Genomic DNA, 24,062 nt, shown 5'->3' with positions numbered 1-24,062 from the left:
GGAACTCTTTCAAAGTTGTTCTCTCCATTATTGATAGAGGCGCACTTAAAGGATGCACCGGAGAACTCCCTGGGGTTCCAGCCGGGTCGGCCTCCTCCCAGTGATGCGGGTGGCTTCAGGCCCCGCCCACCATGCTGCCCAGCAAACGGAGACACCTCTGTGAATGCCAATGGCAAGGGCACTACCCCAGGACACTCCCCCGGGCCCTATGGAAGAGGTTAGATACCCAGAGCCTGCACTCAGTCGGGGCCTAATGTCTGTGGAATCACATCATTCTAGAATCAAAGCATCTGTAAGCAGAACTGAGCCCCAGGCCTCCGCTTCAGGCTGCCCAGGGCAGAGATCTTGCAAGTGATCCTCTGGACCTACCCAGGGCATCAGCCAAAATGCTCCTGGAGCCCTTGACATCAGGAGTGCCCCCAGCAGCCCCGGCTGCTGACCGCAACCCAGACAGGTGCCGCAGGGCCACAGACCCCACCATGCCCACCACCCGGCAAACAGACGCTTGGGAATGAGAGTCCTAACTGCCCTCCGGATTCTGGTGGGACCGGCTCCAAGGAATACACATGCACACCGCAGCAGACCCCGCCCTGGGGCCCTGATCCAGGGGCAGCAGCAGCAAGCCTCTGGGGAAGGGGCTGCTAAGGCGAGGTGCATTTTAGTGGGCCCTTCCCTCATGCAGACACCGCAAGGCCTGAGGGGAAATGAATTCTATGGATAGTGTCCCGGGATCCAGTGCGGTCAGTGTGCACCCAGCCGACACCGGAGTGGAGGTCGCTGGCTGGTGCCTCCTCCCCACCGATGGCCCCTCTCGTCTCTGCTCCTAAAATCCCTCGATCAGAACGGCCAATGTTTGCTGGATGGTGATCACCAGCCAGGCCAGGAGTGGCCCGGTTGCTCCCACACTGGGCCTTCCCTCTCCCTGCACCTACTGCTCCCAGGTCTTTAAGAAGTGAAACCCACACCCCTCAGTTTCGGCTCCCAGAGGCAGTAGTCACCCTGCTTGCCACCTGCATTGAGGCCAGTGGGGAACTGTTACTGGACCTGTGGGCCCTGGACCTGAGCATGTGTGACCCTGGGGGTGGACCTAAGTTACACAGGAACACAATATGGCCAGGAGCCCCAGCCCAGCATCGGGAGTCACCCGCACCCTCCCCCAACCTGTTCTTGAGGCAGGTCGGGATTGGAATTTCATGAACAGACCAGAACAACACAAGTTTTCAGCAACATTTGTAAACACGTGTGAAATGCAGTTTGATTTCAGTAGTTTATTTTGGAGACAAAGCAGTGCAAGAGGCCAGCCGCACTTTCCTGCTTCCCCGGGGCTCAGGGTTGGACTAGGAAAGGCGCCGTACAGACATTATAATCGGGGTTCAACACTCAAGTCGTGTAAACGCGGTTAGTTGGTGGGCCCTCAGGTTGCAAGACAGCCGGGCAGTTCCGATGGCACCAACCCTCACCCCAGGCCCAGCCCCGTTTGATGGCGGCCACCACCCAGCCCTTCCTTTCCCGAAGGTGGGTGACCCCCCACGCCCCTGCTGAGCCGGGCCTGAAGGTCCCTCCGAGCGCCCAGGTCAGCAGCCTCTCTGAAGCCACCCTCACTGGACCATGCAGGGCAGCCCAGCCCTTCCCACTTTCTCAAAGTGAACGGGTATCTGAAGACACAAGATCATGCTCAGGGGGTCCTATACATCAAACCCAAGTTCACCTTGTCCCAGGGCTGACAAAGCCTCTCGCTGGCCCCCTTCTCTGTGGAGGAGCAGGTGGGCTGCCCGCTGCACCATGGGAACAGACCGATCGGCTGGTGGGATCTGTTGCCATCAGGGGCCGGGGTGATGCTCATGGAGGAGGGGGTAATGGCTTCCTCCCCTCTGGGGATGCAGCTCCCTTCACACTTGGCTAGCTTAGTGCTTAGGGCTTACAGTGAGTATGGGAGAAGGGTGGAGCGGGCCCGCTGGGCGGGTGTGAAAAGACGTGAAGCATACAGGCAGCCTCCCCATCCTGGGGAAGAGGGCCCCCGAGCGCCTCAATGCCAAGCGGAAGCGCATCAGGTTGACTTCTCAGAGAAGCAGGCTGCACCGCAGGGGCTGGGGCATCAAGCCTGCCCTTCAGAGTGCTCTGGGCTCAACCACTCATCAGAGATGAGGACACAGAGGCCCAGCAACTCCGGAGGTGATTTGTCCAAAGTCACGGCACAAATCCTTGGCACAGGCGGGATCAACCCGGGGGGTCCCAATCAGGCAGTCTCCTCCTGGGTCCTGGGGAGCAGCGCCTGGTCAGGAAAGGAGGCCCCCCTGCAGGGCTGCACGGGACCCACGCTGAAGGGCCTGGTGGACCCCAGGGAGCTGGACGTGGAAAGGGGAAGCCAACTCGAGGCCTTCCTTCTTCCCTTTTGTGAGCAGGAAACAGGCGGCCCACAGCCCAGACCCCCTGCATGGAATTCCCCAAGGAAACAGTAGGTGCACCTCTCACTCCCTCTGGCTCTTGCTCTTGGGAGGGACAGCTGCACACCTGGTTGGGGCTTTAAGGCCCTGTTCTGCACAAGGCTGTGGGGGTGGCCAGTCGGAGGGTGACAGCGAGGGGGCCCGGCCCGGGTGCAGAGAGCTTGCAGAAAAGAGAGAGAAGGAACCCCTCACTCGCTCTGCTCAGCTGCCAAAAGCCTGCCCCCTCCGGGATCCCCGAGGCCTGATCCACAGCAGCCATCGAGACGAGCAGACGTGGATGTGCACACTCACTCACTCACACACACTCACACACACTCACACACACACACACACACCCCACCTCACACTCAGACCTAGTGTTGAAGACACAGCAAGTGTAAACCCAGTGAAGACATCTGCACAGCAGGTATCAGGCGGGATGTCCATCTTCCCCGAGGCTGGACCACTTAGGGTTCTTTTCCATCTCCCCCTCCACCACCCCTTATTTCAATCATGACATCAGAAAATCAGGTTAAAAATTAAAAAAAAAAAAAAAGAAGAAGAAGAAGAAGAAGAAGAAGAAGAATCAGATCGCTGGGAATTCTTAGTAGGAGCGTCACTGCTGGGAGGGGCTGACCCAGCAGGTGCACTCTGCGGCCCGCGCCGCCCTCTGGGTCCCGGGCTCCACGGCTACTGGGAGGAGGCCTTCGTGGCCAGCGAGGCCACGCAGTGCTGCTGGAAGCTGGGTGACACGGCGGCGGTGCAGCCGAGTCTCTGGTGCGGGAGTTTGGTGGTGCCACCTGGGCCCACACCGCCCGCGTCGGCCTCCGACGTCCAGGGGGGGTCCGGGCCCATCATGCTGCTGCAGCAGCCGGGGCCAGCGCTGCACGTCCGCTCGCCTGCCAGGCTGCCTGCCTGCTCCGCCAGGAGCCTACTGTGCCTCAGCGGGGCCACGTCCCCCGCGGCCGCTGTGGCCGCGCTCTGGCCCTGCAGGACGGTGGCCACGTGGTTCAGGAGGTCTGTGAAGAACTCGGTGACGCCCTCGTAGCCTGCAGGTGGGAAAGACAGACAGCACGGGGCGCTGAGCCAGGCTGCGGTGGAGACGGGCCGTGGGCACGGGGCAGGGCGGGGCGCAGGCTGACCACACGGCTCGCAGAACTCGAGGTGGGCACGCTCAGGATTTAGAGAAAACCGAGGCTCAGTAAGTAAGGGGACCCATCGAAGCCACCAAGCCTAGACTCAAAGTTGGGTGTGGGCGGCACCAAAGGGCTAGTCCTTGAATTCAGCTGTCCCCAGGGTGTGAGAAGCTGTCACGCTGGGGACAGGCAGACACCCTGCACCCTGTCCCTCTTGCACACAGCTTCAGCGTCTTGTGAACTCACCCACCCAGTGTGCCAAGATGCACGTGGGGAAGAGGAATGGCGGGGCGGGGCGGTACCAAAGGCCCACTCCTCACGTTCTCAATCACAAACAACCCTCTACTCCACGTGGCCCAGCTCAGCTTCCTCCTGTGTAAACTGAGAGGTCTCGGTTTGGAGGCTGCTGTGGGCACGCCCGAGGGGACGCGGGATCGACAGTGGCCGCTCCTGGAACAGAGCCTGCTGCCTCCTCACCCCCAAAATACCCGGAGGGAGGCCCTCTGTGTCACGTGCTCAGAGCATCAAAGCCAAAGGACGGAGACCGGGTGCCCCCAGTGGGGCCACTGCACGGCCACACCCATGCCTCTAACAGAGTGGGGCCTGGGGCTGCCCACAGCCCACATTTATTTCCTAACACAGATATGAAGGCAAAAGTCAGCAAACACGTCCTTGGAGGCTACCCACCGAGCCGGTTTGTGATCTAGAGCAAGGATTCTGCTGACTCCCAAAAAACTGCTTTGGTAGAAATTCAATATGAGTGGGTGCCCTCCCCCCACCCTGAACCACCCCGGAGGCCGGAGGGCTGGGCACACAGCTCCAAGACCAGGACCGAGAGTGTGTGCCCACCCCGGGAGGGGCTCCAGGCACTGCTGACCCCCCGCACGACCGTGGCCTCCATCAGCAACGTGAGGCCAGTGCTCAGCGGGTGCCAGGACCCTTGCACATCCTCCAGGAGGGCCCTCACAGCTGCCAGCACAGCCTTGGCTGAGAATGAGCCTCAGAAATGACCAGGGCGCAGCCCCTGTCACAGGAGAGCCCACGCGGGGCCAGGCGGCAGGGGCGGCCTCATTTGTCCACAATCTTACTTGCCCAGCAAACAAAAGCTACGGCTTTGAGGTGCTTGAGGCTGAGGGGGGAGAAGCGCCCACAGCAACGGGTACAAGAGCTGAGGCACCATGCTCATTCTTCACAACTCTGTCCCCATTTTGCAGACGAGGAGACAGAGGCACAGAGAGTTAAGTGACGGGCCCCATGGACAGGGGGACTGACGCGGGCCTGTGCAGTGAGGGTGTGGACCCCCACAGCTGCCATTCACCAGGCTCAGGAAGTGCCGGCCTCTGGGCCTCTTCACAGCCCCTGGGGAGGGGGACCCAGGGATTTGCCTCGTTTTACGGAGGACACAAAGCTCCCAAGTGACAGAGCCAGGACCTCAATCAGCGCTTTGGTCATCTGTGCCTTGACTATCCTGTGGTGTCCTGGGTGGCCCACCGAGGCCTGGGGGAAGCCGGGGAGGATGGGCAGGGAGGCGCAGGTGCGCTGCTGGGAATCCGGGGTAGAGATGCAGGCAGAGGGCGGAGGGCTGGAGAACAGTCAGGCTGTTCCCTCGGCGACCACTCTGCGGTCGCCAGAAGAGGCCCAGGGCAGGGCATGTGTGCTTTCTGGGGCTTCCTGGGGCGGTATGGAGACCCGAGGCTGAACTGCAGGCTAGCGGAGGCCCCTGAGGTCAGCCTGACCCGGCTAAAAGCCACACAGCCGGCGCCCAATGCCTGGGGAGAGCAGACGGAGCATGAACGAGCGCTGCGGGCACCAGCTCGGGGCCGGGCACTGTGCCACCGTCCCTGCCTCTGTCTCTGCACAGTGGAAAGCTCTGTCCCCATGGGGCAGAAGCGTCCACCTCCGTGGCTTGTCCCATCACAGCCTGGAAGGGCAGGGCCAGGATCTGAACCGTCGCCTTCGGCTGAGAGGCAGGAAGCCTTGTGGTCAGGAGGGCAGGGCGCCGCTCCTAGCTCCACCGCGTGGTAGCCACAGGACTGGGCAAGTCAGCCAGCCCCTGCCACCACGTTCCCACAGGTGAAGGGAGGTCTTAGCCCACTGCACGTGTGCTGTGGTGTAGACAAAAGGGGAGAAAGTGCTCTCAGAGCAGGCCTGGTATGCTGCCAACAGCTACTGCTCTTACTACTTCCCAAGTCTGGCATGCGGCCTCGTCAACGGGGATGCTACCGCCCACCCAGGGCCCGATGTGGCCTCCCCTGGCATGCACGCCTCAGGACGGGCCCACGAGTGCCTGCCAACCAAGCCAGGAGAGGCCAGGGAGCAGCCATCTCCTGGGGAGATGCTCCCAGCAGCGTGCTCCCTCAGGCAGTCTCTGCTGGGCTCGGCCTCAGCGCTCTGGCCACCTCAGACCCCACCTCCATGCCTAGGCCCACCCAGTGGCCCTTCTCTGGGCTCCTCTGGGTAGAAGCCTCTCCGCCCACATTGGCTCACGGTCACTGTCCCTCCTCTGAGCACCCAGGATGCCCTCGTGATGCCCAGCCCAAACCGCACAGGCCAGGAGGGGGCCGGCTCAGGACCTTGCACAGAGCCACAGCTCTAGTGCAGAGTTCCATGCTCTCACCATCTCCACCCTTCTAGAACTTCTACCCTGACAGCCCTGCATTGCCCCCTCCTTGCCCCACCAATCCTCACGCTCAGCCACCACTAACCGTGTCCCCCCTGCTTTAGATTCCCTCATTTATTTTCACTGTTTCCCCTGACATGCCCTGGATTCCCTTGGTCTCTCTCATCCCATCATGTACTCATCAAAACCCCACCTCTGCCAACACCCAGGTCTCCATGCAGACTACACCCAGGGTGACTGGAGAAATACAGGCCATTGTCCCAACACTGGCCTCAGCGGCTCACTCTTACCTAGCTCAGAGTTGAAACCCCACGTTTTCACCATGCCACAGGGCGGGCTCCTCTCTGGCCTCCCTGTCCCAGCCCCTCCCAGAGGCCTCAGGGGGTGGCTCCTCCCCTTCCTCGGAGCCGTGGTCACGCCACACCCATGCGTCTGGACCAGCTGGGACACAGCGTAGGCCCTCGAGTGAATGGCGGAAAGAGCCAGTGGTGTCCGCCCAGCCTCGGTTTCCGTGGCTGTGACTTGCAATGGTGGCTGGGCCTGGCTGCGTGCTGAGTCAGGGGACACGCGTCAAGCACCCAGCCTGATGCCCAGGAGCTGCTCAGCCTGCGGTCGCGCTCCACGCCCCATGGAAAAGGCCTTACCCTGCGCCCTGCACACACCCCCTGAGCACTCTGCACATGCCACGCTTGGGCTCTCCCCCGAGATGCTAACCTCCTTGAGGAGAGGAACCGTTTCCTGAACATTTTTACACCCACTGAGCAGTGACACTGACTTAACCTCCACTGCAGCTACTTAATAAAGCTGAAAGTCAAAGCCAGCTGGGAGGGGGGACGAGCCAGGCTCGGGGCACTCCCATGCAAAGCGGGCTCATTCCACCAACGCCAACTGGGGAGTCATGGCCATCATCCCTGCAAGCTAACGGTCCCACTGAGGGTTCGCTGGGTGCTATCTCCCACTGAGCCCCTTGCTGCTCGAGATGAGTGGAGCACAGCAGAGCCAGGCTGTGGCAACAGCCCTGAGGGCCCCGGGACATGCGTCCTGCGTCCAGACAGCAGGAAGCCGGCGCCGCAGCAACGAGGAGCTGGCCGGCTCCAAGGCCTGTCCCCAGCACCACAGCTCAGGGCCCAGGCAGGAGCACGGCCCAGTCGCCAACCTGTCCTGTGACCTGGGATAATTTCTCCCTCCCTAGGAGACTCGGTTCCCCGCAGGTAAACTGTGGAGGGTGTACTCCCTCCGGAGTCTTTTCAGCTCGTTAAATCCAGAAGGACCCAACAGATTAGCTGAGGTTTGGCCAACAAAGGATAGTGCTGATGGCACAGGGTCGGGTGAGGAAGATGAAAGATATTTAGTGCAGGCCCACTAAGCACCCTGTGCTCTCCCTGGCTGGATGCACCGACCTCGTTTGCCAACTTCAGCACACGCTATAAACCCATTTTGCAGGTGGTGCTGAGGCCTAGCAGGACTGCACTAACCCCAGGGAGACAGGGAGCTGGTCAACCCAACCCTCCTGCCCCATCGCCCACGGACACTGGTCTACAGACCGACGAAGGGGGTTCCTGGCTCCACCACTCACCTGGGAAGGCGTTGATGTCGATGACCGCGTGCTGCCCAGTCTGGTTGTTGATGATGATGTCAATCCCGAAGAGCGACACACCCAGCGCCTGCCGAAGGGCCCGGGACAGCTCCCGGATGACCTCGTCGCTCGGCCGCTCGAACACGCCCTCGATCTTATCCAGCTGCGCGCGCGCACACACATACACACGCGCACACACACACATACACACACACACACACACGGAAGTCAAGTCAGGCCATGGGTGGGGAGGTGCAACACCATACCACACACAGAGATCCTGCCCAGGTGCCCCAAAGCCTGGCCTTCCCCTCTGGAAGGGGGCAGGACAGAGCCCCGGAGGGCAGCACCCACACGGCCACTCCCCAGGTCCCACTAGCTTCTGGGCAGGTACTAAGAGTCTAGTCCCTGTAACAACCCGGAAAGATGGCCCCACGCTGCTGGTCTCCTGCTCTAGTCCCAGCCAGCCTGGGACAGGCACACGGACTCAAACTTGGCCCCTGGAAGGGCCGCCGAGGAAGGGAAACCTTGGGAAGGACTGTGGATCAGGGGAACAGGGATTTGAATAGTAACAGTGACTTTCTAGCTCTGGGGTCCGAGGTAGAAGTACCCAGCCTCACTGTGCCTCGGTCTGCTCATGTGCAAAACAGGACCAACGAGGCGTCTCTCCTCTGCTGGTCACTGATGTGGTGGGAACAGTATCGGCCTGGCTGGAAGGAGATGCTACACCTGCATTTAGGGCAGGGAGGGCCCTGTGTTGCCTCTGAGTCCGTCAGGGGAAGGTTACAGGAGGTGCCCCATAAATACTGGACTCCTGAGTCCTGGGGGTCGTGGGGCTCAGGGGCCAAAGGGGAAGAAGGGTGGTCGACCCATCAGAGTAAAAGTGAAGCTGGGTCAAAAACTGACACACAGAATTACCCCGTAACCAGCAATTCCTCTCCTGGGTATGTACCCAACAGACTGCAAACAAGTACTATGACAACATTCACAACAGCTAAAGGTGGAAACAACCCAAATGTCCATTCACACATGGACAGACACACAAACTGTGTCTTCCACAGGATGGAACGTTATTCGGCTACACAATGGCAGGGTGGGTGAACCCTCAAAACAGTAGGGCCAAGTGTAAGAAGCCAAACACGATAGGTCACACACACTGTGGAACACTGTTCGTATGAAAGGTCCAGAATAGGCAAGTTCATTGAGACGAAAAGCAGATTCGTGGTTGCCAGGGGTTGGGAGGAAGAGGTTGCCAAGGGGTGACCGCTTAATGGGTACAGAGTTTTCATCCGAGGTGGTGAAAATGTTTTGGAACATGATAGAAGGGGGCGATTGCACAAGGTGAACGGACTGAATGTCACCGAACTGTTCGCTTGAGAATGGCTACATTGTATCTTATGTGAATAGCACTCAATCAAAAAAAATAAAAATAAGGGACGCCTGGGTGGCTCAGTCGGTTAAGCAGCTGCCTTCGGCCCGGGTCATTGACCCCAGGATCCTGGGATCGAGTCCCACATCGGGCCCCTTGCTCAGCAGGGAGCCTGCTTCTCCCTCTCTCTCCCTCTGCTTGTGCTCTGTCAAATAAATAAAATCTTTAAAAAATAAAAATAAAAATAAAAATACAGCTAAATCAGCAGGGCTGAGGATAAGAGCCCTGGGCACAAATGGCCCTTACCCCAGCACAGGTAGCCAGAACGGCCAATGGGGAACCTGCAGACACATACAGAGCAAGGAGCCCACACCAGGGCACCATCAGCAGCCTGCTGTGAAAGCCACGCCCGTGGGCTCTGCACAGTCGGCAGGGCCCCCAAACACGACCCTGCTGTCTCGGCGTCCTAGCAGAGGAAACACCTCATAAGGGGCAGTACCGGCCTGGTTGTGACAAGCCCTTGTCACTGAGCACCTGCCCAAGCCTGGACCCACCTCAAGGTCACTCTTGCTAGTCAGAGGCTCAGCCCAGCGTGGCAGCTCAGCCACTGGATCTGTGGCCCGGGGTCCTCCCCAAGTCAGAGGGAGCCAGGCAGACGCCTTGGCACAGCCCACTCCCCCCTGCAGGCCCTGAGGCGTCATGTACACTTCTGGGCCTTGTTTTCTCGCTCCAAGAAATGGGGTGATAAAACCATGTGCGCCATAGGACGTACGAGCCAAGAGGCTTGCACCCAGGCGTGCTGGCGAGGCGGGCTCCAGCTGCTGTATTATCACCAAGTCTCCTAACACGCTGCTCAGAAAAGCACCTTCTCAGCTCAGCAAAGGCATCTGAGAAATCCTTCTGAAGCTGTTTGATGACCTTAAACTAAACAGCCATCCTAGGACAAGATAAAGGCACAGAGATCCTGCCCCTGGGTTGTGAACACGAAGGCAACAACGATGCTCTGGGAAATGGGGAGGCGATGGAGGAGGTCACTAACTCCCCAAATCCCCTGAGCAGCCTGCGGGGCAGGAGGGGGAAACAGAGGCTCAGCGAGGCAATGTGACTCCCAAGCCACACGTCTGAAACCTGGTGGAGCTCGGGGCTGAGGCCAGCTAGTCTCGTCAGGGTCCACACTCTTCACCAATAGCCTAGGACAGCGGCGTGTGGGGGCCTGCAGTTAGGTGTGGGAGTGGGGTCCACCTTCAGCGGCCTCCAGAAGGGGAGGGAGGCGGGGCTCCGAGGCCAGGCCAGAAGGCCCTGACGGGGACTGGAGAGACCGCTGGTGGGAGCAAGGAAGGCAGGAGGGGCTTACGTCTCCCACAGAAAAGGGCATGGCTGATGAGCGCACTTCTCTTGTTTTGTTTTTTGAAGATTTTATTTATTTGACACAGAGAGACACAGCAGGGGGAGTGGGAGAGGCAGAGGTCTCGAGAAGCAGGCTTCCCGCCAAGCAGGGAGCCCGATGCAGGGCTCGATCCCAGGACCCTGGGACCATGACCTGAGCTGAAGGCAGATGCTTAACGACTGAGCCACCCAGGCGCCACCTCTCTTGTTTTATGTGGTGTCAGTCCTGGGGGCTTCCTGAAGGGCAGTCAGGAGCTGAGGGGAAGGAGGAAATGAGGACGGACCCTACAGGTCGAGAGGAGGCCCAGAAGCCTCTCGAAGCTTCTCAGCTTTCCTATTTCACAGATGAAGCAACAGGCTGAGCAGCAGACAGGTGATCATCTAGAAGGTTACCTGGGACCCTCTGGGATCAGTGAACAGCCCCAGGGGCCGCTAGAGCCACACAGGGACTGGCAGGGGCAGCGTCCCGGGAAGCCTGTGGAATGCCACCCCCGCCCCACAAACTCACCAGCCAAACAAGGTCTGAGACCCTCTCAGGGAAGAAGCCCTGCGGAACTGGGTCAGTCTAAAGTCTCTGAAGGTTAGAAGACCAGCACCCCTTTGCTTGCACAAAACAGCTTTTTGTATCTTACAATGCACACAGCCAGGAGTGGAGAGATTCTGGCTTAAAATCTGGTTGTTCTCCAAGTTTCCCTGACCACAGCACGTGTTCCTGGGGAACGTCTCTCAACATCTTGAGGGACACTGGTGCTCCCTCCTGGTCCCAGTCCACGCCTGTGCTCTGTCAAACCCTCAGCACACAGCTGGCTCCTCAGAGGAACCAGACACAAGAAATGAACAGGCGGCCCGGGGCGGGGGCGGGGGGCAGGAGGTGATAGGCAAGTGCATGCCCCCAGTACAGGAAGGAGGGGAGTAAGGCCCAGGGGCAGGGGACTACTGTGGATGCTGTTGGTGAGAACAGCCTAGGACAGGGAGGAGGACACAGGCAAATCCTCCCAGATTAGCCAGCATGGCCATGACTCAGGAGATGCAGCCCAGGGCTCCAAGGTCAGGGGAAGGGGCAGAGGAGACCGCCAGCCCGCTGGACTTGAGAGGGACGGCAGAAGCTGCCCTGTGACAATTTCTAACTCTCCGCTCTGGGCAAACCCTGCTCTGCAGGTGCCAGTGAGGGAAGAAGTCCGAAATTCCCAGGAGACTCAGCTTTGGAATCAGACCAATCTGGGGTCATGGGCCAGCGTGGCCTCTGAGGGAAGAGCCCTGTGAGTCTGGAGAAGTCACTCAACCTTGCTGAGCATGAGCCTCCCCACTCCGGAAAACAGAGCTGTCGGCCCTGCTCCCTCAAGGGTGAGTCGGGGCCCAGGCGTGATGCCGCGGGGCGTCTAGGACGGTGCCTGACACACAGCAACGTTCACGGAACTCGCCCCAAGCCCGCCTGCCCCTGTGAGCCACCCCCGCAGAGGTACCAGCAAGCCCTTAACAAACGCTTACTGGATTCACGTGGACAAGGAAAGAGAAAGGAAGACGGAGGTGCTGTTGCCTCCCACCCCTTTTTTTAAATCAGGAAAAAGGCAGATTAGCAAGCAGGTCTGCAAATTCCTCGTGACTTGGGAGGAGGGTGGGGAGATCCTCACTCTGGGAGAAGAGTTAGAAAATCTTCCCTCGGGAGTAACCTAGTGCTCTGCTGGAGCTCAGCCCTGGGCCCCACTGCAAGCGGCACCCGCACAGCCAGGGTCGGGAGGGAAGGCCACTAGGGCAGGAGGAACATACCGCTGTCAGGACCGATGAGGACTCCGGCTTCGACACGTTGTGGCTATTGAAGAAGATGGACTCCCGGTCTGAAAAAGCAAAGACAGGAAGGAGCCAGAGTCAGCTCAAGGCAGAGAAGGTAACTCCACCAACTGGACACCAGGGGGCAGCACCACTCCAGCCACAGTCTCGGTGGCCTTACGGTTCGGCATCCAGCAGCAGCCCACCTGGGGCTCCAGTGAGCCGGGCACCCCCACGCCAAGGAGACATGGCACCATGACCGGAAACATGTCCACTGACGGCTCCCATTTCCCATACAAAAATAATTGCCTTAATGAGCCTACCTCTGCTACCATCTTACAGGATCCTATCTGGTTTTCCCCAACACCTAAGGCCGCATTCCAAAGTGTGTCCAGTGCGTCTTATGGACGTGGCACTAGAAAGGGGGCTAAGAGGATGTTGTGGTGGCTGAGTGAGTGGGAAATGCAGTGTACCGGAGTATCAAAGGCCCGAAGTCAAGAGGTCCGGTGAATGCTGTTTAATCCGGTATTTCCAGCCCCTCCCAGTATGTGACCATGGTACTCCTTTTCAGCGTAGCACTTGAGAAATGCCCAAACAGCCACTTGGCACGTGAGTGGCCTTTAGAATACAAAGGGTTCTGCTGTTTCCCAAATACATAGGGGAAAAAATAGGAACTCGGAACATGGGCTTTTATAGGATCCATCCAAGAAAAGTATACAGAAAAATTTGTTTGGCTTTGGAAGCTGGCACAGCCCCCCTGAAACACCCTCCACCTCCTCCCACACCATACTTCCTGGTCCATGTCTGCCTCCCACCATACCCTCAGTCCCACTGGGGCACCACCCAGATGGGCAGACCGATCCCAAGAATAATGACAGCAATAAGCAGCTGGTTTGTCCATCCATCCCATGGAGTGAGGTTGGTCGGTCACACGTTCTCAAGCACGTGGAAGCATGGGCACAGGAATGCAAGAATCACAAAACCGCGAGCTTCACCACCCCGTGCCCCCCCACCAAGAATGACATGGGGATGTCCTGGGCCATGAGCCCCTACGTGGCCCTGGCAGCCTCTGCTTCAGTCTCTCCAGGACGGGGCATCGTGGCTCCCGTTCCCAGGACACACTGCTCATCCCTGGGACCCAGGCCCCTGAGCGCAGGACAGGAAGGGCCTTGGTTGAGCACCATGGTGTGGAGGGGCCAGGCCGCAGGGGGCACCTGCTCTGATCGCCAAGGACCCCCACCAGCTCCAGGATTACGGCGCCGCAACAATCATGCATGAGAAAGTGATTCGGGCGGAGGCCAAGCAGGCAGGTGCTGAGATGTACCTGGCATCCTTCCCGCTAGTGGGGCACACAGGCCCCTTGCCGCCCCGGTGTACCCGACAGTCCTCCCGCCGCTCCGACCAGAGCCAGTCCAGACTGGGGGCACGAGAGACGGTCCTGGGGAGGAGCCTGGGGAAAATAAACACCCTGCAGGATTTGTGCCAGGCAGCCCCACCGATCTCTACTCCTGGGCGCCGACAGCCAAAAAGAGTGAGCCTTGAGGGGTGGCAAGGCCTGTGGGCCAGAGGACAGAGTGGGGATCGGGCAGCTGCAGTGAGGGATTCTGGCCTTCTGTAGGCACTGCCCACCTTGGCCCAACCCCACCAAACTCAGGATGCCTCCCACCCACCCCGAGGGTCCCCAAGGGTGGCAGAGCAAGCCTGGCGGGGGGGGGGGGGGGCGCTGGTAAAGGGCCACGCAGAGCAGGCAGACACAGCCAAGTTCAGGGAGGCTGGGAAGCCTGCAGGAGCCACGAGGCAACACCACAGGTGTTTATGCCAGGAAGGCAAGAAGCTGGGCACTCAGAAGGGCACAGCCAGCACCTGCTGAACTGGACAGATCATGTCACCCAAGAGCTCCCTGCAACAGGAAGACCAAGTCACACATGTGGGCCATTTCAAAGGAGACCCCTTCTCCTCCTGGCTAACTCTGATCCGAGGGCTCTGGCCAGAGGACCGGTCAGAACTGGTGGGGGGCGGGGGGAGCCATCCTCTGCTCACATCCTACCTGTGTCTGGCTTGAGCAGGGGCCACAGGGCGTGCGGGCAGCTTCCAGCCACTCCCCGACCCCGGAGACCGGGAAGCCAGGACGGGTCAGAAGGGGTCACACGTCCTTTGATGCCAACTCCTCGGGGAGCTTTAAGAGACCCAGTCCCTCTAGAGATGAAGCTGGCTAGACCCTGGCACCCTAATCACAGGAGCACTCTGGATCTGGGGCCCCAGGTATTCCCCGTGTCCGCAGCGGCCCTGAGACACACAGCCTGAGTGAAGAAGCCCCACCAACACCCCGCGGGGGCAGGAGGGCAATGAAGGGAATAGGGGTGCCGTGGCGCCCAATTTACAGATGAGAAAGAAGAGAGTCCATGACCAGCTTAACACCCCAATATTGCAGTAACTCAGCAGTCAGGAGAAGCGGCCACTCACTCTTCTGCTCCGTCTGCCTCATCTCCACGCAGGTCTCAGGGCCAGGGAAACAGGTCACACTGCTGCAGACAGGGGCCCAAATGCTCTGCTGGGTCCCATACGCGTATCCGCCGCACAGAGGGGACGGCCCTGGCTGCCCTGTCCAAGGGGCTCCCTCCCCCAGCAGCAGCCCCGGACCCCACTGCTTCCTCTGGAGCCCTTCATCTATGCCATGATGCATCTTTTTATTATTTCTCTCCACATGGGCGCTCTCTCCCACTAGAATACGAGCACATGGGGGCAGGGTGCTTGGCTGACTATCTCGTTCCCTCCTGGATCAGTACCTGGCACAGGGCTGGGCACGTGGCAGCTTCAAGGAAATACGGCATCTACGGAGAGGCTCTAGGTGACAGGTCAGCAAACCAGAGCCTGGCGGCCAAATCTGGCCTGTCACCTGCATTTGTAAATACAGTTTTATGGAGCCACAGCCATGCCCAGTTGCTTCTACATTGTCTACAGCTGCTTTCATGCTCCAAGGGCAGAGGTACATAATTACGACAGAGCTGGACATACTATCTGACCTGTTGCAGAAAAAGTTTGCTGAGCTCAGCTCTGTGTGCTAAGCGATGCCGTTCTTTTATGGACCCCAAGGGGAGAAAGGCCCAGGAAGGAGAGTAGAACAAAGGCACTAGTCCTCACAGTTAAGAAACAGAAGTAAATCCACCGCACAAAAGGGGGAGCGGAGAAACGTGCCCATCTGGATCCTGGCCCTGGGTAGAGAGAGGGGAGCAGTCTCCCCAGCTGTGAACGAAAGGCAGAGAATGTGTGTTCCTGATGGCTGGCGCAGGACAACACCAACCCTCTCAGGAAGAACCCGACTTCCATTCCAGGCAAGGCAAGCGCGAGATGCCACTGGCCCTAAGACACACCTGACTTCAGAGATGCCATCCAGTAAAACCCAAAAGTGCCCCTGAGAATCATCAGAACAGTAGTTATGGAGGCAAGGCTAGTGTCCCTGGCTGCCTCTCCCCCACCCCCCCGCTCGCCGGAGGTCCTAAAGAATCCCTCTCAAGGAGCCCCAACCACCTGCACGGACAGGGGAAGCTGCAGGCCTGCCGTGCTGGACGAGAACCAAAAAGCCAGGGTGGGGGCTAGAAAGAGCCCAGAGCCCCCAAAGCCTCCCTGCTCAATTGGTCCAGCTTAAAGGACCACTGTCGATTTATGCTTCTGATCCGGAAAGAACACACGTACCAAGAGAACAAAGCCCGCACCAGCTCCCTGGCACAATGCCCCAAAGGCTGCAGACATGAAACCAGCTTTGGGGATGGATGGACAAACACGCTGAAAGTTAGTCAGCTTATCTGAGCACAATAAACATTTTGGCATTAGCTCTGTGTGCTTATCTACTCATCGATTTGGCCCCAGCTGACATTTTCTGGAAAACTGGCAAGCTGGAAATGGTCAGAAGACACACCGCCATGGAGCCTGCGTCCTCAAGACACAGGACAGAGAGTCCACACCCTACTGCGGAAGGCTCCCGGTGCTGAGACGGAAGCTGGCCCAGCGCTTTGCAACCAGGACGAAAAGGAGAAAAAAAAGGATACTTTTTGTCTTCAAAGGAAGAAAACCTGGTGATAAATTCCTTTTACAGGTAGAGGAATTTTGGTAAAGGAAAAAAAAGAAAAGAAAAGAAAAGAAAAGAAAAGAAAGGGAGCTACATAAGGTATACCACTCTTAATTTAGTGTACATTTTCCACAGACTTAAAGCATGTATTTTTTAAAAAATCAGGAAAATAACAGAAGATTTAAAAAAAAAAATAGTCTCTTGGGGAGCCTGGGTGGCTCAGTTGGTTAAGCGTCTGACTCTTAATCTCCATGCAGGTCTTGATCACAAGATTGTGAGTTCAAGCCCCAAGCTGGGCTCCATGCTGGGCATATAGCCTACTCTTCCGCCCACAATTTGTAAGAATGCCTCTTGCTGGGATACAGTCACATACAAAAAGACGACCCCCCCCCCCAGCCCCAGTCCATGGTCCTCTCACCCCTAGATCATTCCATCATCCTAGTGTGTTGGGGCTGGGACCATGGTGACAAACCCTGGCAATGCAGACTCGAGTCCTGGGGCCCCACACCCGACGAGGAGGCTGCCTGCACCCAAAAAGAAAGTGAAGAATCGATGCACATTTCCAAAGTATCTGCTCTCTCTGTGCTGTGTTAATGGGAAGAAAAAAGCTGTCCAGGGAAGAACAGCTGAACTTCATTCAAGAGAAGTGGCTTAAAGCCACCAGGAGCGGATGGTGACAGGCAATCCCAGCAGGAGAGACTTTTTAAGAAGACACATCTGTTTGCTCAGATGGAGACAAAACAGCCGGTATTTCAATACATCTGGTGATGGCGGGTTTCCCTTGCAGAGATAAATGTACGGCGTGTTTGAGCAAACCACATGAGAACAATCAAATATCCTCCAAGGGGTCCTCTCAGAAAGCTCTGCTTATTTCAAAGACGCTGTTACTCTGTTCCAAAGGTTTCTGGAACTTGCCTCAGAGATGCCTTCAGAAGCCCCAGACATTCTTTTGAGCAGCCCCAACACCAGCAAATCCTTATCTCAGCGTCTGTTTTTGAAAGGGCCAACGGCCACCTGGTGTCAGGAGAGCAGCTAAAAAAAAGCTGAGTCTGTGGAGCGCCCCCAGCCTCCAATGACGGCAGCATCCTGCAGATGCCGCCACCTGTGACACCTGAGGGATACCCAGCATCCGCAACACTCGGGCTCGGGCCTCACCCCTGCAAAGGGGGGCCTGGTGGGGACGACTGCCCACATGGACCTGCCGGAGGTCCCACAGCTAGGAAACACCATGAGCCTGCAGGACTTCTAATGGAGCGCGGGGCCACCTCAGCGGCTGCAGAAGTGGCTAGTAACTCAGTGTTTCCCCACTTGGAAAAAGGGGATCTGATAAAGCAGTCAGCACTCTGGCCCTCAAAATACGAGGGGCCCTTTCCCAAACTCACTTCCCTGAAGGGCCCATCATCCATTCCAGCATGTTCCTCGTGAGTCTCATTTCTGTGTGGGGCCCCAGGAAGCATCCTGGTGGTTCAGATGGATGGAGCCCCTACAATGACCTGGTGGGATGGGGTTTCACCTTGTTCTCTGAGACCTCCTTACCCACTGCATGCAACTCCTTCAACCTTCAGGTCAGCCTATCCCCACACGCCCCCTTCCCCAAAAAATAACACAGGGTGGCAGTGGAAATGCTGTAGGACCGACGGCTGATGCCTGTCCCCAGCTGGGCCCCCGAGACGGCAGGAAGCTTGGTTACCTGACGTGCCCGCAGAGAAGTTCTTCAGCGAGGGCCTCTGGACCACAGTGTAGGACTCGCCCACCACAAACACCTTGTACAGGACTGCGTTGTGGTTGATGAAGTTCTGGACCACACAGGGCGGCTGGATGGCACTCAGGCCCTCCTGGTTGAACACGATGGCCATCTGTGGAGATAGGGGGCCAAGGACTGTCAGAGTCTACTACCTACTCAGTCTTAGACACAGGGGCATGTCACCAGTCCAGAGCTCTGCCACCAAGGACCACCCCTGTGAACCGAGGACTCTCCATGAAAAATCTCAAGCCATGGTGAGTGGAGTGAGACTTGAGAAGAACACCTGGGGATCAATTCACTCCTACTCCAGGGGCTTAGAAATCCTGCAACATCAGGCTCTCCCTGTAGGATTGAGCTGGCTGTGCACTGCACAACTCCTCTATTCACATTGTGATCCAGGAAATAGGACCCCCAGTTGTATACTACACATTCTTTATGACCTCCTTAGAGGTTCCTCCACAAAGATCCAGGTGAGGCAGGAAGTGGAAGGCAACGGATCGGGAGTTGGGAGGCCTTGGGTCAAAATCCGTATGTGGACAAAGGCTGCCTCTGGCTGCTCACTCACGACATGCCCAGCCCTGTTCTGACCGCTTAATGTGAGTCACCTGGTGCTGTCCTCACACTGCACCTCTGAGGGGGGCACTATTCTCATGCACCTTTTACAGACTGAGGCCCTAAAAAGCTCAGTGGCTTGTTGGAGAGCCCAGGATGGGACTGGGTCTGCCCAGCACGCAGCCTTGGCCTCTGACACACGGAGTAAGCTACACGGAGGCTTGAGGGGCGGGAACATGCTGCTCCCAGTCCCTGACTGTCTGGGGACAAAGGTCCCCCCAGAAGGATCTGGTAGGCCACTAAAGCAGGGAGAGGAGAAGGGCAGCTGGAGAAAAATCTCTGCTTGGGCTGTCAGCTGCCTATCTGGGGCCACGGCTAATCCCTCGCAGCCCACAAGCCCCAGGAAGGAGCCACCAGATGCCCAGAACTCGGGGCAGGAATGTCGGAGCCTGGACAGCTGGCCGCCTGTGCTGGCACCCGCCCCTGGCGTCCACGATCATAGAGCACCACCCCAATGTTCTCGGTGCTTAGCCGCACGGGGCAGAAGCAGAGATCCAGGCCACACAGGGTAGCGGACCGTGCACACACTGCATGTATGTGTGTGTGTGCACGCGCCACGGGGACCATCCCCTTAGCCTTCTGCCGAGGAAGGGAAAGAATACAGGGGGCTCCAGAGCCAGACACGGGTTGAAGTCCTAGCTCCAGCACCCAGCCGCCAGACTGCGGGGGTGAGGGTGTGGGGGGGACTTGCTCCATCTTCCCCGCTTATAAAACAGCAGCAGTAACTACCACAGGATAGCTTCAGAGGCGCTTTGGGCTTCTGGCTCAGGGGTTCAACTCAGAAGGGGAGGCTGGTAATTTCACTCTAAGCAAATCAGTGTGCTTGCACTGGTTTAAAAACAAGACAAAAACCCAGACAGCTCTGTGAACATACAATGAAAGAGAGTAGTTTGGCCAAACTAGTTGGGTTTCACTAAGCTTGGGGCTGGGGGACTCAAGAGGTAGGGCTCAGGGAGACCTCAGTCGAGGCAAGGACCCTAATCAGAAAGCCTCACTTTCCTGTCTAAAGCCAATCATGTCCACAGAGCTGTCCTCTATCCTCACTGCACTCAACATCCCCAGGCACCCCTAGAATAGGTGAGAAGCCTTGCCCCCCCAACCTCCAGACTCATGCTGCGGGGGGCGCCCCACGCGAGGGAGCAGCCCTCTGACATGAAAGCCTCCCAGGAGGCAGGTGGCCCGCAGCACACACCAATTCCCTGGGAGCCTCCAGATTCCAATCCTGGAGGCTCCGTTCCCAATCACCCCGCACCCCCACTCAGGAGAAGAGGAGCCCCTCCCTGAAACAGCACACTGTGGGTCAGGAGAGACAGGGATGCACACATGTGTACATTTTGGAGCCAGATTCCGACAGCTAGACTAAGGGAGGAAAGCCTCCCCTGAACACACTGACCCCAGACGTGAGTGAGGGTCGAGACTCCTGCCAAGGAGGGAGCTCACTTGGATCCGGAACCCCCACCATTCTGCAGTGACCTGGCAGGCTCCGTACCTGGTTCCCTCACAGCGCACCCAATGCTTTCTGTGCCAGGCCCCACGGCAGCACAGGCAGCAAGCCCCTCCTCCTCAACCACCATCACATCCCCACTTACAAGTGCGGACAGACACTCAAGAGAGGCTGGGGGATCTGCCCAAAGTCACACAGTTGGCAGTGCGCAAAGCCAGACCAGCTCCCAGGTCTGTATGATTCCAGAATTCTCTCACGAAGAGAAGCGGTTCCTCTCCTGCAGGCTGAGCTTTTCTGCATCAGGACAGTCTAACCACACTAACAGTGACTAGAGCCACTAGTCAGAAAAGTGCAAGGCACTGACCCACAAGAGGGACCGGGTACTAGTGAAAGGGGCAGGTGGGAGGTTGGCAGGCAGGTGCTGTGGGGGCAGTGAGAGCATCTTTCCAGCTCACAGCACGCAGAGGGGCCCAGTGCAGGGCCCGGGCACAGAGCGGGCGCCCAGGGAGTGATCCACACTGACAAGCCAGAGGTCAAACTGGAATATGATCTGCAAGGGCTCAGAGCGGGCAGGTAGACCCCTGGCACACGCCTCCCACCCTTGGGGAGAGGCCAGGCATGGGCAGAAGCTGGCAACAGTGTGCAGAGCCACAAGCAGGAACAAGACAGGGAGCGGGAGCAGCAGGGGTGGGATCTAGCACACAGACTCTTGCGGGCTCCCAGAGAGACACTGTGAGCTGGAAAGACAGGGACACAGGGGGAGGAAATGGGGGAAGAGGGCAGTCAAAGCTTCCGCTTACCTCGTGAGAGTTGGTGCCATGAGCCACTCTGGTTTTGCAAACTACGGAGCAGGGAGAGAAAAGCAGAGAGACATCAGTGAGGTGACTTCCCCACAAAGCCTGACCTGGCAGACATGGGGAGAAATTCCTGAAATTCCTGCAGCCCATGGGGATAAGGGGCAGTGGGGAGCTGGGGGAGACACGCTGGCTCAATGGTGGCCAGCATCCGCACTCACAGTGGTCTGGACAGACGCTGCCGGGCCAGCAGAGCACCGCCAGCCCACACCACCTGAGGACCCGTCTCCACTGCGCTGGTGGGAGCAAGATGCGGGGCTCAGCCCTCCCTGGCAGCCAAGGCCCTCGTGCATCCCGGGGAGCCACAGAGAGCTCCCCACCGCCATCCGGCCTGCAGCCTGCGGTGCCTGCTGAGCCTGCCCAGCGGGGCCCGGGGTGGTACGCACTGAAGGGGAACGCCAGGCCATTCTGCTCCAGGAGCCTCATAGTGTCGTCTCCACTCAGGCTCGTGAGCTCCATGAAGGGTGGCGAGCAGATCCTGTCATCTGTGGACAGAGAAGAAGCCCACGTCAGCAGGCCGCCCACTAGCCCCCAGGCCCACTTTCCTGTGACAGACCCACCTCCCCAGGGCCTCCCTCGGCACCCCTGCTCTCCTGAGCGGGCACTCCCAACTCCGCAGCGAGGGCACGAGCGTGCGCACAGACACCGACGATAACAGCGGCATGGTCTTTAATTACATTTTGTATTAACATTTCTGTAATTACAGAACCAACGTATGATAAGCATAAAACTTGAAGACCAAAGAAAAGAACCACATGCACTCACAAATATGACTACTACCGCAACCAAGCCTAGAGGCACGTGCACATGTATGCACACAGAACTCTACAACCGGACGCTGTCTGGGAACCCAAATGTTCACTCAGTGAACTATGAACATTTTCTGGTTCAATAAAGCCTTCTCCTACCACACGCCTTACTGGCTTCACATTAACTGCAGAAGTGACGCTGTGGGGTTAGCTCCGGCCACGCGTCTAGCACTGTGCTATGGGCTTTGCGTGCACCTCTGAAGTCTGCAGAACAATCCTATGAGAAGGAAGCCGAGGCTGCGGGGACACATCTCATCAGCCACTGCCTGCTGGTGTGGCCTCCTGACTCCTTCCCTCCCTCCCTCCCTCCCTCTCTTTCTCTCTCAAGCATGCTCACGGCCCTTCTCCAGCCTCCTGCAGACACACGTCGGCTCTGGCCCTGCCCCGCTGCCAACACCTTCTCACACCCTGGCTTGCCTGAGTCCCCGGTTTCAGAGGGGCGCCCATCCAGCGGGTTCTCGGTACATCTGGTTTTTCTGAAAAGCTCTGGGAGCTGAGTCTGCTCTGGTTGTCGGGATGCTCCTGGTGCCAGGCACCGAGTTAGGGCAAAACAGATGACTTGTGGGATAACCAAATGTATTCTGATGCTCCCTACCGTTTGGTAAATTACATTACTGGCTTGTTATTACTGCTTCTGGTCTAGGTCCCTTCTCAGATCAGACCAGCAGCTCCTCAGGAGGTGGGACCACCCTGTACTTCTGAGCATAGGGACAGGGAAAGGCTGAGTGTTAGTAAGGTGCCCTCCTCCCCCAAACCTTGGAAAACAAACCAAAAAGTAAAGAAGCAAAGTGGCCTGTCTCCATGAACTTCGAGCTACTTGGCTGGCTAGAAGGTCAGTACATTAAACCAAGGTAGTAAGATCCAGCCTCATAGAGCTCATAAAATTGAATGCCAAGAATTACACAGGGCATATTAAAAGTGTCTTTCTCTCTCCCCCCACCCACCTGTAAAATCCAAACTCCATATAGACGTAGAACTGTTGGCAGATTTCGGGGGTTGCAGGGCTTCTTGGGGACCACGGGAGGGTGGTCTGGGGACAGTGTTTGCTGAGCCCTGGCAGACGGTGCTGCAGGCCCTCCAAACAGAGCATTCATTTAATCCTCAAACTGCTGTGACAGTGCCTCTGTGGACAGAGGCCAAAACAGGCCCGAACAAGCAGTCTGCCCGAAGTCATGTGACGGTCAGTGACAGAGGCAGGACAAGGAACCAGGTTAAAGGGGAGGCCAGGAACAGAGAAGTCAGGAAAATCGGGCTGGGGAGGTGGGGCTACCTGTTGGCTCTCAGTGGTAAGCCACTATCTGGACAAGGCCCCATTTCTGCCCTCCACCCCCGCCCCCCGCCAAGCCTGGACTCAGAGCCCAGGCGGGGAAGTTTGTTGCTGCGAACACACAGCCCCTGCAGCCCAGACCTGACGGAATGTGACACGCAAGGCCTGAACAAACTGGAGGGTTCTGCAGCAGACAGGTGCTCACCTGTGCCTCGTGCGTGGCCCATCCTCTCCCAAAGGAAGGTTCAGAGACGACTGGAGCCCAACAGGCCACCTCCCGTGAGAGCTTCCAGACTCCCCATGAGCAGGCGTTTCAGAGCAGGTGCATCAGCCTGGCCCTACATTAGCCTTGCAATGCCCCCATCAGTGTCCCCTCCCACCCTAGCCCACCCACACTTCCACATGTCACTGATCATAGCCAAGTGCTCCGTAAACTGCACTTGATATGTGCCAGACAACACCGTCTACAAAGCAACTCAAGCCCCCTCACAAGAGCCCCATGAGAAAGTAGTCACTCCCAGTTTACAGATGACGTCCCCTGCCCAGAGTTACACAGTGAGTATGTGGTGTAGCTGGGGAGGCTCAGACCTGGGAAGCTGGCTCCCTAGCAGATAAAGTGCTCACTTCATATTAGCAGGATAAAGGACAAAGCTTTTACTGAAATGATCATCTCCGAAAGACTCAGAAAAAGCACTGGACAAAATCCAATGTCCTTCAGGATAAAGACACACAAGAAACCAGGAATAGAAGGGAATTTCTTCAATCTGTTTAAAGAGCATCTACAAAAACCACAGAAACATTCTACACTGGGGTGAAAGACTGGACGCTTTCCCCTTAAGACCAGGAACAAGACAAGAATGTCTGTTCTTGCCACTTCTATTCAGCACCATAGTGGAGGTTCTAGCCAGGGTAATTAGGAGAGAGAATGAAATAAAAAGCCTCCAGACAGGAAAGAGGATGTAAAACTGCTTCTCTATGCAGGTGACATG

The 24,062-nt window shown here is 57.8% G+C and overlaps 1 protein-coding gene across 3 annotated transcripts in view; it reads right to left on the bottom strand.

Annotated features, from left to right (window-relative positions):
* Positions 1-1,248: 1,248 nt before the first annotated feature.
* Positions 1,249-24,062, bottom strand: part of ITPK1 (inositol-tetrakisphosphate 1-kinase) — a 169,011-nt gene continuing 146,197 nt past the window's right edge. For all 3 annotated transcript variants that reach the window (XM_028098559.2, XM_028098549.2, XM_028098568.2), the window contains 6 exons: positions 21,384-21,482; positions 20,944-20,984; positions 18,034-18,199; positions 12,278-12,345; positions 7,756-7,918; positions 1,249-3,472 (listed from right to left, as the gene is read on the bottom strand). In XM_028098559.2, coding sequence (XP_027954360.1) covers positions 3,114-3,472; positions 7,756-7,918; positions 12,278-12,345; positions 18,034-18,199; positions 20,944-20,984; positions 21,384-21,482 — 896 coding nt within the window. In that variant the 3' untranslated portion in view covers positions 1,249-3,113. The remainder of the gene's footprint in view (positions 3,473-7,755; positions 7,919-12,277; positions 12,346-18,033; positions 18,200-20,943; positions 20,985-21,383; positions 21,483-24,062) is intronic.

This window comes from Eumetopias jubatus, unplaced genomic scaffold, assembly GCF_037043125.1.
Source record: "Eumetopias jubatus isolate StellerSeaLion01/CBP00866 unplaced genomic scaffold, mEumJub1_p1.0 scaffold_7, whole genome shotgun sequence".
In the NCBI taxonomy this organism is placed as follows: domain Eukaryota; kingdom Metazoa; phylum Chordata; class Mammalia; order Carnivora; family Otariidae; genus Eumetopias; species Eumetopias jubatus.
Note: the sequence above shows the minus strand (reverse complement) of the source record. Positions and strands in the feature narration are given on the sequence as shown.